This window comes from Penicillium daleae, assembly GCF_028827525.1.
Source record: "Penicillium daleae strain IBT 16125 chromosome Unknown utg000002l_segment0_segment0, whole genome shotgun sequence".
NCBI lineage: Eukaryota > Fungi > Ascomycota > Eurotiomycetes > Eurotiales > Aspergillaceae > Penicillium > Penicillium daleae.
This window is the reverse complement of record NW_026623150.1, coordinates 5842545-5856949: the sequence shown is the minus strand read 5'-3', so window position 1 is coordinate 5856949 and position 14405 is coordinate 5842545. Positions and strand designations below refer to the sequence as shown.

The 14405-nt window shown below is 49.8% G+C and overlaps 5 protein-coding genes across 5 annotated transcripts; 2 read left to right on the top strand and 3 right to left on the bottom strand.

Annotated features, from left to right (window-relative positions):
• Positions 1-347: 347 nt before the first annotated feature.
• On the bottom strand, positions 348-1541 carry N7458_002994 (uncharacterized protein; the record flags this gene model as incomplete). Its single annotated transcript, XM_056906377.1, has 1 exon — positions 348-1541. One exon carries the CDS (start codon positions 1539-1541, stop codon positions 348-350), a length of 1194 nt encoding a protein of 397 aa, XP_056770484.1.
• A 1436-nt stretch (positions 1542-2977) lies between these two features.
• Positions 2978-4012, bottom strand: N7458_002993 (IMPACT family protein; the record flags this gene model as incomplete). Its single annotated transcript, XM_056906376.1, has 1 exon — positions 2978-4012. One exon carries the CDS (start codon positions 4010-4012, stop codon positions 2978-2980), a length of 1035 nt encoding a protein of 344 aa, XP_056770483.1.
• Positions 4013-4378: 366 nt separating this feature from the next.
• Positions 4379-6284, bottom strand: N7458_002992 (putative aromatic amino acid aminotransferase; the record flags this gene model as incomplete). The annotated part of the gene is made up of 3 exons (XM_056906375.1): positions 4379-5444; positions 5516-6074; positions 6149-6284. The coding sequence occupies 3 exons, from the start codon at positions 6282-6284 to the stop codon at positions 4379-4381; spliced, it is 1761 nt and encodes a 586-aa protein (XP_056770482.1).
• Positions 6285-8604: 2320 nt separating this feature from the next.
• N7458_002991 (LCCL domain-containing protein) lies at positions 8605-10749 on the top strand (the record flags this gene model as incomplete). The annotated part of the gene is made up of 2 exons (XM_056906374.1): positions 8605-9068; positions 9132-10749. The coding sequence occupies 2 exons, from the start codon at positions 8605-8607 to the stop codon at positions 10747-10749; spliced, it is 2082 nt and encodes a 693-aa protein (XP_056770481.1).
• A 475-nt stretch (positions 10750-11224) lies between these two features.
• On the top strand, positions 11225-13981 carry N7458_002990 (uncharacterized protein; the record flags this gene model as incomplete). Its single annotated transcript, XM_056906373.1, has 7 exons — positions 11225-11287; positions 11500-11621; positions 11688-12235; positions 12287-12585; positions 12644-13075; positions 13136-13377; positions 13438-13981. The coding sequence occupies 7 exons, from the start codon at positions 11225-11227 to the stop codon at positions 13979-13981; spliced, it is 2250 nt and encodes a 749-aa protein (XP_056770480.1).
• Positions 13982-14405: the final 424 nt, after the last annotated feature.

Genomic DNA, 14405 nt, shown 5'->3' with positions numbered 1-14405 from the left:
CGTGACGTTGATTTTAGATTCCAGTTTTGTAGGACCATTCATTCGATGCTTTATTTGGATTTCAAATGAAGTATGATACTGTAAATAGTAGGTTTGTTTCAGTTTTGCTTATGTTAACTAACTACCTTAAGAATCATTGACTAAGTAATGGCCATACAATTAGATTACTGGGAACTGAGCCGAGAGACCTGTTTCCTAGATATTTCTTTGCGAACCGCTGTTCATTACTCAAATGCAAAGGTTTATAAAAGATATGTCATATTTTATTAGATTACTCTTTGAAGAATGTGTCCATGATAGCAGAATCTATATGATCTAGCCACAGACTTTCCACCGACAAGTTACACTTAACCAGCCTGGGTGTAAACAGTGGTGTCACTGATAGCCTCAGCTGGCAGCCACTGTCCAGCAATAGTGTTATTGTACGTGAGTTGAGCGAGTGTAAATGTGTGGAGCTCGGACACTAGGACCGTGGCATCCATTGGCAGGACACGGTGCACCATAGCGTTTTGAGTGAGCATCGAGATATACTCTTCGCCAGAAATTGTTGTGATGTCAGCGTCGAAAGTCACGCGGATCAGGGCATCGGGTGAATTGTTGCTGAGCAGCGACGTTGACAAGAGCCATAAGGCTGGGCCGCCGGCTACGCTCGACGCGTCAGCGATATGCAGTAGACCAGCGTTGGTACCAAGCATCGGGTGCTGGAGCTGGAAGAACTCCATCTCGCCAGTGGATCCGATATGGCCAAAGGTGCCGGTGCCACCAGTGGCATTGCCAGCGAGAGTGAACCATACACCATTCATGGGACCGTAGCCGGTGATCATTCCGACGGCGTTGTTGCCGACGCTGGGTGGGATTGGCAGCTGTGTCGTCTCGCCGCTGGTGACATTGATGCGCATTATGGACGAGTCGGTGTCTTGTGTGGCGTAGATCAAACCGGTGGTCGGCTCCTCCTTGATAAACACGGGGCTGTTGAGGCACGGGTATAGCGTCTGGTCTGTGTGGTTAGAGACATCGGCGGAGAATACATAGTACTGGCCCGTTTGCTCGGATGCCACCTTGAGGCCGGCCCAGACGCGGTTTCCAATTTCAAACACACAATGCGGGCCGTTTCCTGGTGCGGGGATATCGATGGTTTGTAGGATGGACGGCGGAGTCGAGAGGTTTTTACCAGGATCCACGAGTAGCAGCTGGTTGTCGGCCTGCAGGGTCAGCCACATCATGCCGGGGTAGAGCGTCGACGGCCACACGCCATGAAGCTGTGAACTGCTGTTCTTTCCCATGGGGAATGACTGGAAAGCAATAGGCTCCTCGGTGGTAGGATTCAGCTCAATCTTGATGAGCTGGCTGTCAGACATTTGCGAAAGCAGCACGAAATTCGAGTTCGGCACGCGCGCAAACTCATGCGTCTCACTAGCGACCGGCATCAAATACTCAGTGAGGCGACGGCTCACGAGAGAGGTGGCCGAATTCTGTGCCGACACGGCGTGAGCGCCGAACGCCAGTGCGACCACGAGCGACTTGAAAGCATGGTGCAGCATCTTGAAGTTGATGTTGTGTACATCAACGAGGTGATCCCGATTTTAACTGCCTATCAGTGCAAGCACTCCCGTGAGCAGGGGGTTCACGCCCAGAGCCTCGGGCCTTCTTAAAGATACCAATAAGGTAAATCACTTCCTGTTCTGTGTCGATGGGTCTTCAGCTGAGCTGTGGAGCGACAGTGAATCGCGAGAGATGGAAAAGAGAGCCGGAGAAATTGTAGATCTGTTTCCCGATACGTCCTAGACCAGCGCTATCCACGGTCCGAACCTCAGATTGTAGACCGAATCATAACAAGAATTGCTCGCCACATCTTGCACTATTGATTCAACTAGGGATGAAAATAGTTAGTAGTATAAATTTTTGATATAGACGTAGAATTTTAGGTCCAAAGAATGCTCTACTCCATAGATGGTTTCGTTTCCCGATACGTCCTAGACTAGCTCTATCCACGGTCCGAAACTTAGATTGTAGACCGAATCATAACAAGACTTGATCGCTATATCTTGCACTATTGATTTAACTAGGGATGAAAATAGTTAATAGTATAAATTTTTGATATAAACGTAGAATTTTAGGTCCAAAGAATGCTCTACTCCATAGATGGTTTCGTTTCCCGATACGTCCTAGACTAGCTCTATCCACGGTCCGAAACTTAGATTGTAGACCGAATCATAACAAGACTTGATCGCTATATCTTGCACTATTGATTTAACTAGGGATGAAAATAGTTAGTAGTATAAATTTTTGATATAGACGTAGAATTTTAGGTGATTGCCGATGTTACATCTACGCGAACCCGACTTTAACTAGTATATATAAGTAGCCGCTACGAAGGAAAGGTCCAAAGAATGCTCTACTCCATAGATGGTTTCGTTTCCCGATACGTCCTAGACTAGCTCTATCCACGGTCCGAAACTTAGATTGTAGACCGAATCATAACAAGAATTAATCGCTATATCTTGCACTATTGATTTAACTAGGGATGAAAACAGTTAGTAGTGTGAATTTTTGATATGGACGTAGAATTTTAGATCCAAAAGAATGCTCCACTCCACAGATGGTTTCTGGCAATTTCCACTCGGCCTCTGCCTGATTTCGGGATGTTCCTTAAAATATGATTGAAGATGCCTACTCTACTTACTCAGACGGCTATACCAAAGACTGTCAATAGCAGGTTGAGACGCGCAGCTAATCGCGCTGTTGGAATAGATAGCTCGTTTTTGTTGGAGATTTATTCGTCCGACTTGCGACATGCAAAGGAACTTGTATTCCTCTTTAGGTTTCAACCCCAAGTGACATATATATGTATATGTATACACAATAGAGACCTTTGGTCTCTCTGGCCGTGCCGTAATTCCAGCCTGATCCTGAAGGGCTGAATGTTCATTTGACGCTAGGTTGGGAGACGCGGGGTATATACCTGGCGATTGCTCTTTCATTTCTTCCCCTTCTTCTTGGCCTTGTCAGGACCAGCCGTATTATCCTCTCGGGTGAAACCACCCTTAACCAGAGCGTCCCGACCGACATCATTAATGAGTCTGAATCGCGCAGGTCCCAGATGAATCCCACCATACCATCGCGAGACCACAACGAGGACATTCCACACATCCATTAACTGCATCACATGAAGTAAACGGCCCCCGGCTGCCGTTTCTCCATCATCGTCGTAGTCCTGGATCACGGTCTCCGCCGTGTCAGAGTCGGTGCTCTTAGACTCCGTATCTTTCCTTTGTTTGATTCGCCAAGCGCTAATGTTGTGCGTCGCCACGGCGACTTTCTTATCCGTCGCTGTCAGGTGGTCCAAGAAGGTCTGCGCCTGCGCTAGACTCGTTACTCGGACTGCTCGGGCGAGAAAGACGGACTTTTTTTCCGTCACCACGTCGGAGAGGATCCAGTCTGGTGGACTATCAAGCCCGAAGGTATCTTGTAAAGAGAGAGATGCAAAATTCTCTGTTGCTTGTTGTGCGGCAGCTCCATTGGAGCTCGTCGTTTGGCTCGATGTATGGCCTGTCGTGAAAGAGGGTTCTGTCGTCTCGGTCTGCGGGTTGTCCTTCGCCCCGCCAATATTCAATTCTGGGAATACCTCCACCGCTTCACTGATCACATCGAACAAGCACACAGCGCCCGGTTGCCATGTCCGTTGTACAATATCTCCCAGAACGTCCACGGCAATTTTACCCTCTCCACGCGCCGCGGTCGAGGCCGTTCCAAGCACTAAAGGCTGAGTCTCGGGGTATGTGGCGCCAAACCCGATACGAAAGGAGAGATATGACTGTCCGGGGATTTGGAGTGTCACCGTCGTTTGCGCATCATCGCTACCTGACCCGGAATTTCCTAGATCGAGGGTACTGGTGGTGGATTGCGCTGTCGGTGCGCGGGTCACCGTGACGGTGTCGGGCTCGTAGATGGCATTGATAGCTTCAATTTCTTCGGCAAGCTCTCGGTTCGGCAGATCGTCCAGCTCCGACATTGTTTGTGTGACCAGCGAGATGAAGATTGCGATTCCCCCCTCCTCGTGCGGAGAAATTGGATCCCCACACTTGAATCCTCAGGCAGCCAGGCATCACATTGGGTGCCTTTTGGGTGCCTTAATGCATCGTTCATTTTATATCAAGCCAAGTATTGACGAAAAGTGGTTTGATCGTTTTCAATTTACCCGTTTCAATAAAAGTGGTAGGATAAATTCGAAGGTTCTCAAAGTGCATCATAACAAACTTTGTCATTGTAATCCATCATGGTTAGTTAAAAGTAGATTACCGCCGAAGGAACAGCTCTGTGCCCACTACTAGAATAAAAAAAGATAGCAAAGATAGGTATAAGAAGACCTTGGCTTCCATTAGCATCCAGGACCGATAAAGTTGATGATACCAGACTCCAATTGCATCGACTGCATCGCCAGAGTCTCATCATCGCCATCATCCAAGCCATCTAGATTCTCCCGCTTCCAGAATGACCGGAACCCTTCAACAAGCCTGCGAGTGAAAGGCGCGACATCCTCTAGGTCCATCGGCGCGAAAGCTACACGGATAAACCGGTGTTCCTTCTCGACAGACTTAGGCCCTGCCGCAAATAACTGGCCAGGCGTCACAAGACACAAATACGGCTTCTTCGTGAGATGGATCCAGAAAGCCTTGGATAATTTTCGCTCGCTGTATTTAGTTCGCAGTGGATGGTTATCAAGGCGGATCTCGACCCAGGCAAACATCCCGCCCTTGGGCCAGACAAAGTCGTACATCTGCACCCGATCGACTACCTCCCAGTCATTGACGTGGTTGGCAGTCGATGAGACTTCAGATTTCTCTGAGAACAGGAACTTGTTCTCTTCCAAGATGGTGCACATGTCATTCATGCGTCTCTCATACCCCCCACGCAGTCCTTCCAGCCAACGGACCCACCCATCCATGCGCCAGCTTGAGATATCTTCCTTCTTCAGAACACGTGCCCCATTATCCTTCAATTGTTCGCCGATAACTGTTTTGGCGATTATAGACTGCACGAATCCTGAGGGCTGCTGTGTCGTGACCTCGGTAATGCGAGTAATGCGCTCGATGACGGCAGGCTGCGCAGTGATCCAACCCAGGCGACTGCCGGGAGCAATAGTCTTCGAGAACGTGTCAAGTCGAACAACTCGTCCTTCGGTGTCAATTGATAAATAGGAAGGCAGCAGCGAGTCCAAAAACGCATACCCCGAAGACCTGCCCTCGGCATTATAGCTTCGATTGTAGGGTGTAGGCTCTGTGGAGGCCCCCCGATAACGGGCCTCTTTCTCGTATGCGGAGGGGAATTGCAAATTCCAGTATGGATCATCTTCCACAATAATCACGTCATATTTCTGGCAGAGTGCGTAGATTTCCTTCCGTCGCTCAATGGAAAGGTTTCCTCCTGTGGGGTTCTGGCCAATCCTGTCAAATGAATGTCGTTAGTACATTGAGTCATGAATTGCGAATACTACGCAACGAGAAGCGCAACTCACGTCACGGTATACATGAGATGGGGACGTCTTCCACGGCGGAAATCCCAGTTTTCCAAGACGTCCGCTAGGCCGCCTTTGCCAGAAGCTAGCATACCCTGGCCATCGACTGCCACGGCGACGGTGTTCAGGCCTCGCGGTTTGATGGTCTGAATGGCATTCATATAGGTAAACTCCTCACACAACACGCCCTCGCGCTGCTGAATCCAGTCCCGGTCGGGATTCCAGATATTAGTGAAAAGCTCAATGGCTTTGGAGAAACCGTCGGTATTGCCGCATGACATGATGATCTCCGGGCCTCCTTTGTACGGGACATTGGGATGGAGATGGTCGCGGACGAATTGTCGGAGGAACGAGACAAGCGGCGGATAGCCTTCGGCAAGGCCATACTGAAGAGCTGTGGTCAAGTCGATTTTCCGTGTAGGATCGGCAGTCTTAACTTCTTTGGGGATGACGACTCGATCGGCTTTGACGTCATCTTTGTTGGAGGGCTGCAGACGCTGAGGCCGGGCGACGGTCGCTTCGAGAGTGTCGTATGGGAAATATGAAGGGTGTGGTAAACCTAGCAAAGAGAGTATAGAAGATTAGCCGAGGCTATAGTTACACAGAGATGCAGGGAAGGGCATTGTCATATACCTCCGGCAAGATTGGCGATATTGGGGATTTGAAAGTACCTGTAGAGGCTCTTTATACTGCTCTGATCGCGATTCTTAGCCGCATAGGAGAAGTGGTGCGACAAGTCCAACGGTTGTGCAGATGTGACGGCCGTCATGACGATCGCTGCAGCTCAACGGGCGTGCATATGCTTACTTTTCAATGGGACGAGGGATGAAAACCAGAGAGAGACCAAAGCGAAAAAGCAAAACGGGATTTTCTCGAGGGAGGACATCAGTGAAATACCCGATTTCTAATCTCCGAGAAACCTGTTGGATCCCCCGCACGGTTTGGCCGTGGGTGTTGGGGTGCTTGATAAGCACCCTAACGGTGGGTCACGGAAGACGTAGCTCGGACGCCTGGAAGACCTCGCCTGAGGTTACCAGGATCCTCGAGAGCTATAGGACAGAGATAAGGGAGAAAGGGGCCTACAAGAGGTCTGATCAAAAGTATCACATGTATTAAAGTCAGCCTACAGCCTAGACTGATTGGTTGCATCCTTCCACGCTTCGTTCTCGTTTCTTTCTGAGTTCTTCCTATAAACGCTCTAGTCCACAATAGACCTAAATCGGAGTCGACTGTTAGCAAGCCCCAGAATATCTCATGATGATGCATCTATTCAATCGGAAAGGATATTGATCTCAATTTGTGGTCATGGATGAAGACGATATCACCAGCAATGCTCACAGGGTACAGGGTCTTGCTATTATTCCCAGCGCCATACCAGCTGAACAGTGACAAGCATACCATCGCCTCGAAGCTTTGTTGCCATTTGGAGTGTCTAATTGTGTCATGACTTCCTCTTCGAAAGTGACATTATTCAATCTTCCAGATGAGCTACTTTTGGAGATAATGCGCTACCTGCGTTATCCTTCCCAACTGTTTCTATCTCAGACGTGTTCATTCTTCAGAGCCAGGATGGATGCGACACCTCGAACGCAACACGAAAAATTGGCATATCTATGTGAAGTTGAGAAATGGCCAAGGGAAGCACCTTCCTCCAAGTTTCATCAAGAAGCACTTATTCTACCACCATAAATGGAATAAACAGCAGCTTACATCTCTAGATATGCTGGGCGCTTTTCTTGCTGTTTCTCTCTAAAGTTACGTCCTCGAAGAAGCATTGCCGACGAACAAATACTGCAACATCGTGGTAAGGGAGGAAGCAAGAGCGACCGCCGATTCTGCATTGAATGTGGACTCCAGAAAGAGATTTACCGGCAGTGCGCCATTATCCATGTAGATGGGCACGATTATTTTGTTTGTGGCTTATGCAATCAATTGTGCAGGTCAGGGTCCTATTATACCATTTGCGGTGCCTGTCAGAGTTGCTTTGAGACAGCGATTTGGCCCTGTCTTCGTACATCCTTTCCCCTATGGATTCCTCCAAGCCATGGGCGGCGAGAGATACGTGTCCACACTGTTTCATGTCTATTTCCAAAGTGCGATAGACCTCAGGGCTACTAGCTGTCATACCTATGCTTCAGAGCCTACCTATTTCTCCGAAAATAACCAATACCAGCGATTATTCAAGCAATACGAGTGGCTGAATGGATCTCTACGACTTTGCGGGCCCCGTTCTTCTTCGTCTGGCTGCCTTGCTACTTGGATTGTCAGCCGGAGGGCTGAAGATGTGCCTTCCCTGGTCCATACGACTCTGTATTCAGTCCAAACGGACCGGAATCTGTTCTAGGCATACAACATTGATGGTGAGATCCAGAAAGAGGCCTTGTGTAAAAGTGGTGACAATGTATCTGATTATATGATATATGTCTACGATCCCTGCATACTCCTGCAGTCTTCTTGATCTTCGCCACTGCCAGGTACCCGAGGACTGATCTTCAAAGTCGCGCTTGCGGGGAAATCCGAGATGATCACCCTGCAGTAGTTTTGGCCCAATGCTGATTTGACTTTTGACTTCCTGGAATGATGAAGTTGTATCGCCCCAATACTGCTATACACTTCTATCCTGTACGTTCCGCCTTTGAGGCATAACTGGACTAAAGTGAAAATTTGAATATGAACAATCCTCCTTTGGGGCCGCGTGCACTTCTCGCCACTGGGTCACAGGAACCACGCTGATTGGCTGCCACATAAGCATCACCGCCCTCCGTCGACCGCCCTTCCTTCAGGCTTCCTTCACTCTTCTTCTTTCACTCCCCACTTGCACTCTGTCCACTATTGTTGTCTTTCATACATCCTGGGACCTCATATATTTTATCCTTTTTTTCTATTCCACATTTGGATCCTTAAACCTCTGCCTCACGACGCCTGCTTCATGGCGAGGTGACCCTGCTGATCCTCCGCTTTGCGAATCCACTTTTTTGGAGATCTCCACTTGCGCCTAGCGCCGACCGCTCCAACACCGACATCATAGTCGTTCGTTCATTCCTTTCTCTCAACTTTTCAGTCGATCATTGTCCAGTCACCCTTCAGCCATGATAGGAGAGGGTCGCGAAGAGGCTGCTCGCCTTTATGTGCCCCCGCTACTTGACGATGTCGAGAACCCCATCAATCCCGACGCTTCCGAGGATTTCCCGCCGCCGGATGTCGAAGCAGGCAGCGCTCTACCTATCTGGTTGCAGGAGTCGTCCAAATCCTTTCACTGGAGATGGGTGCCATTACCGCTCAGAAAGGCAGGCCGCGCAACTGTGAATTGGATCAAGGGACCCGATCCCCCACATATGCTGTTACTGAAGCCGCTGTTCCCGCGTCTTCAAGAACTCCCAGTACAGTACCTGGAACACTTTTTCCCCAAGAGAAAGCAGAAACTCGCGCTTTTACTGCTGCTATACGCATCCTGGTTCCTACCCTGGTCCTTGGTTCTTTTACACTCGCGCTCCTCAGGATATATCGAAGGATATGGCCAGCTACAGACTCTCTCGTGTGCTACGAATTTCTGGTACGTGCCGACATGGCCACTCGTGCGAATTGAGATGCGCTAACACATTCATAACTGATATAGGGCAATCGACAATGGATGTGGTCTCAATGGAAATGATTGCCGTCCCTTCTCTGTCTCGACTGTGGCATTCCGGTGTCCCGCAAACTGCCGTGATACTAAGCTGCTGGAGCCACATGTCGTGGGGAACCAAACCTTCAACTACCAAGGCCTCGTTATTGGCGGCGCACTGCCCGGCTCTGGCGATCGTGCCATCTATCGCGCCGACAGTTTCGTCTGCCAAGCCGCTATTCACGCTGGAGTCATTTCGAACGATGGTGGCTGTGGTGTCGTGAAGCTCGAAGGCGCAGCGCACTCCTTTCCGTCTGTGAAACAGAATGGAATTCTATCAGAGGCCTTCCCATCAACATTCCCCAAGTCTTTCAGCTTTCCCGAACTATCCCCATCCCAGTCAAACTGCCCGGCTGATCCGCGCTGGTCGCTTCTCGGAGTAACTGCGGCGGCGGTCGGACTCCTGTGGCTCTTTTGTACTTCGCCGGCTGTCCTTTTCTTCAGTACATTTTTCATGGTCTTTTGCCATACAGGTCTGGTTGCTGATCCGCCATCGTATCCATACCTGTCCGACCTTGTTTCTACGCTGCTGTCTCGAATGTTGCCTGCATCGTTTGTGATTTACGTTTTATACAAATTTTGTGCAGCTCCACTTCTCCAGCCGATCAGGTCACCCATCTATCAACTGGAGAAGCTCCTTTTGTTCCCCCCGATGCTTTTCATTGGAGCCTTGAACAACTATACATTTGCGCGATTGATACCCCTTCAGCGTTTGACGCCAATGGATATTCAGCAACAACCCGGTGCAAAATTGGCCCTTGCTTTGGTCATTCCAACTGTGCTTACTATCGTTCTTAGCCAAGCATGGCAGATTCGGCAGGGTGGTTTGCTTCCACGCTACCTCAAGATCTACTGCACCATGGGACTGATCATCTTGATTCTGCTCCCGCTGCCTGGTCTCCGGCTTCGAATCCATCATTATATCCTCGCCATTCTGCTCATGCCGGGTACCGCCTTCCCCACACGCCCCTCGCTGGCTTACCAAGGGTTGCTCCTTGGTCTCTTCATCAACGGCGTTGCTCGCTGGGGATTTGCCTCCATCATCGAGACTCCCGCTGCTTTAGGGGAATTGGCCCCGGGGCGTGGATCTCACGGGTGGTGGGGTGCCACATATCCCAACGTCACGGCTTCGTCCGTTCAGATCGCGTTACCCGAGCCAGGATCTAAATTCACGCACCGCGGCAATGGTAACATCACATTTGCTCTGTGGGAACACGAGCGAATGACTGACCTTGCCGTGGACGGAGTTTCGGTACTGCTGAATGACGTGGAACGCTGGCGTGGTTATCTTGATGAGAATCAAGCAGGCGAATTCACCTGGAGCCGCCATGGGCATGACGGGCTGGAGCTGAGCAAGATGCCTGTTCTGGAGCCTCGTGAGGTCGACAGTCGTGAGTTTGAGGTACAGTCTCTCTTGCAGGTCGGTCATGATTCGGATGAAGACGATGAGCCCGAGGCACTCTTTTTCCGCTTTGCTTTCTTGCGCGGCGCTGAGGCTGGCATGTACGGCCCCGCTGGTGTTTGGAATAGCGACGGGGCATGGGTTCCACCGCCTTCTCCTAAACAATAGCTTGGTCGTTTGTATCCATTGGACAAGTTGTGGTTTTCTTTTTTTCCCTTCGTTGCTGGATAGATTATTTTATAACGGTGGTATGTGTGTGCCGGACGCGCTCTGCCCACGGGAGCGTAGACTCCCAGAACGTTTTGCTGGGCCACGTTCTTTGACGACCGCGTTACGCCGAATGAACATATCATGAATTTGGTCGATACATTTGATATTTAAGATCCACTGTATTTACCATAGAATTGCTCCCATTTATAGTAGACTCTTTGATATCTTCAACTCTTCGGAATTCCAGAAACAGTAATGGCCTGACATTTCCGTCCTCGACTCCGAGGACACGTGATCTTCTCCCTCTACCTACGCCCACCGTTCACCAGGCAGCCAGTTCCGCCCACGCAAGCTATAGCCGATGCCACTGACTCTAGCAACCCCCGAGTGACAGATACAATCCCACCCCTAGTGGCTCTAGTACGACGCTGTCATGGAGCCCGGGGGTTCCGACCGTGAGGAGCACGAGACGCCAGGCGCTTTGACCCGACGTGCGGTATGTACTCCACTTCCCAAAGGCCAAGGGGAATCTGAAAAGAAATAGAATCAGGCCATTGGCGCAAGAAATCGAGATGTTTTATGAAGATAACGGTCGCTTACCACTTTATACTGATTATAGTGTGATCAATGCCGTACTCGGAAGGTAAATATGCATCAATATGCATGAAGGTTGTCTGCATTTTGAATTGAAATTAACCTTCGTCTCAGATCCGATGTGACAAGCGTGTTCCATGCTCCAATTGTCATAGCTCGAACATTACTTGTCGTTCCACAGGAGAAGGTCAACGGCCATCCGAGCCCAGGCGTCGGGTGTTGATTTCCAGCCAGTAGTACGTCATTGATATCGATCAGGCAGCTCGCTAGGTTGATCGCTTGTCGCTAACAGGTCTCAATAGTGAGAAGAAGATTGATCTCATCGAAGAGCGCCTTGGTGGTGTCGAGGAGACATTACAACGCCTCGGAGGCATTGAGCAGGCATTGCGAGAGCTTTTGATCTCGTCTCGGCAGCAGGGCGTGAGCTCCACCACCAAGTTTTCAGCATCGTCTCTATCATCGCCTGATACTCTAGCTCGAACCCAATCCTCGGCGTCCAAACAAGATAACTCGGACTTAAAAGCCCCTGGGTACACGTCTAACCTTGCCATTGAGCAGCATGATTCGGGGTCTACATTTGAAGGAAATTCCTCTCTCGCGGCTCATTCCGCTTATGCGCAGGAATTTCTTGAAACTGCCGTGTCACACAGTACGCCAGAAATGTTCTCTAGTCCGAAGATCAGTGAGGCTCTTTCATCACTGAAGCAGATTGTTGAAATGCAAAGTAAACAGCGGGACGCTGGGACGCAGCGAGGTCAACTCTCTTCTCGCTTGGGCGCTCGCTGTGACATACGCGAGTTGGAGATGCCACCCCTACCGGTGGTGTTGACGGTACTGAAAAGGGCCAAAGGTATGACTGGAAGACCAATGCCAAGAAAGCTGGGATACTGACCAAACTCAGAAAATCCACCGGCCTCGTTCGGAGGCTATATTCCTTTCTTCACGGTGGATTATTTTATTTCAAGATGCCAGGAAGTTTACTTTGCCACCGAAGAGTACTCCGACGCGACGTTTATTATAGCCAACTTTGGCCTCTATGGTATATTTGTCGAATATGGGTTCTGCGAGAAGGAGCCTGTCTCGCGAGACGAATACCAGAAGTATGTCCAGGTATGCAAGGATAATCTGGAGACGGCATTGGCGAATTTGAACATTTTGATGCCAGTCAACATGGATTCTGTTGTGGCACTTGCTGTTGGTGTGGGTACCCTTATAGACGGCCCCAATACTAGCGCAGACCTGTCGCTGATGAACGCAGGCAATTCATGGAATCGAAATATCGAAGCCGTCCGTTAGCTGGACGCTCGCCTCCACAGCTATCCACATGTGCCAAACTTTGGGGTACAACCGCCTTTCTTCCATGGAGCATGACCCTCTTGAGCTGCAACATCGGAAACAGGACATTTTCTGGTCTGTGTACACCATTATGAACCTGATGTCGTTGCGCTTGGGACGTGCTTCAGTGGTACAAGCCTGCGACGTGGATATACCTTCGCCATTCGAATGCTTTCCAAACATGGGAGTATGGAGCATGGTCTGCAGTCTATGGGCGAGACAGGCCGTCATCCAGAACGACATATACACCAATTTGTATAGCCCAGCAGCATTGAATCAGCCAGAAAGTGAACGGGCGATGCATGCTCGGCGGTTGGCTGTTGAAATGAAGAGGGACGTCCTTGAGCCTTTTGATGTGAGCATGACCCAAACATTCCCGTTGTGTGCTTTGCTTTGATACTCATGTCCTGAACAGCGGATTTTGACTGCCGATTTGAACATGTCCGAAGTCGATGTTATCTATCTTCGCTCTGACGGGGTCAGTCGACTCGCAATTTTGACTTTGATATACCGTGCTATCCCCGTTGAACCTGGCTCGCCTAGCACGTTCATCCCGGAGTGTATCGAAACGGCCAGAGCATCGTTAGAGCTTCACCAAGTATGTATAGCCAGTCTTAAAGAAGCTTCCGAAAATCTACGGTGCTCTTACATGCATTGGTGAGTCAAAAAATAATCTCAGAGAAGCGATTCCATTGACTCATCAATCATCCCTGACAGGGCAATTTTCCTCTCCCCATTCGTTCCCTTCATCGTCATATTCTGTCACGTCATCACAACGTCCGACAGCCAAGATCTCACCCGCCTCGAGGACTTTGTCGCCTCTCTACGCCCGCTCTGCCGCTTCTCCCAGTCAATCGACCGCCTCCATAACCTCTGCTCAGTCCTCGGCACAGTCGCTCGCCTCTACGTCGAAGCCAAGTCACGAAAACAAGCCGGCGAGGACCAGAACATGGCATCCGTAGGCCAGGAATTCGACGCCTACTTGAGTGCGCTTGGATTAGCACCTGGAAACGCGGTGGCTAATAATCCATGGGGCGCTTTTCAGCCAGACGGTTCGTCGATGAACACCGGTGTGCCGGATGCATCGCTTCAGACATCTGAATTTGGGGGTCCGTCTGTGTCAGCTCCAGGCCAAACTCAAGGTCAGGATATGTCTATGGCGGAGATGTCTCAGGCGGCCCAATTGGGGAATTGGTTCTCTGGTAACCAGTACATGATGGGGTTGCTGGAGGAAGATATGTTTCAGTTCAATCCTACCTGACTCTAGTACAGCCGGACGTAAAGTATTTAGTAATACTAAAATAGATGTTTAATATCCATCGTCTCTATGATAATCTTATGTCTCTGTTGTATGCTGTCATGGTTGTTATACTCTTTGCCGAAGGGTCCGCCCGCGGACACCGTTCGCTCAAGAGGGGAGATCTGGCACAGGAGAAGGGTGAAGCCGTGGAATAAACGAACTGTAGCTATACATGAGGATGCTTCTTCTTATCCATGACTTACCAGAATTAAGTTTCCGCATTTCAAACGAGTTAGACCATCGATCCAGGCAAAGATAAGAGAAAAAGCAAATCCAGTCGCACGTGGCCTGCTGCCCTTCCTTCTTGTTTGATTGTCCCCAACTTGGACAATCTCTCTTCTTTTCTCTTCTTCTCACCTCCTTCTCTTTCTTCAATCTCAATCTC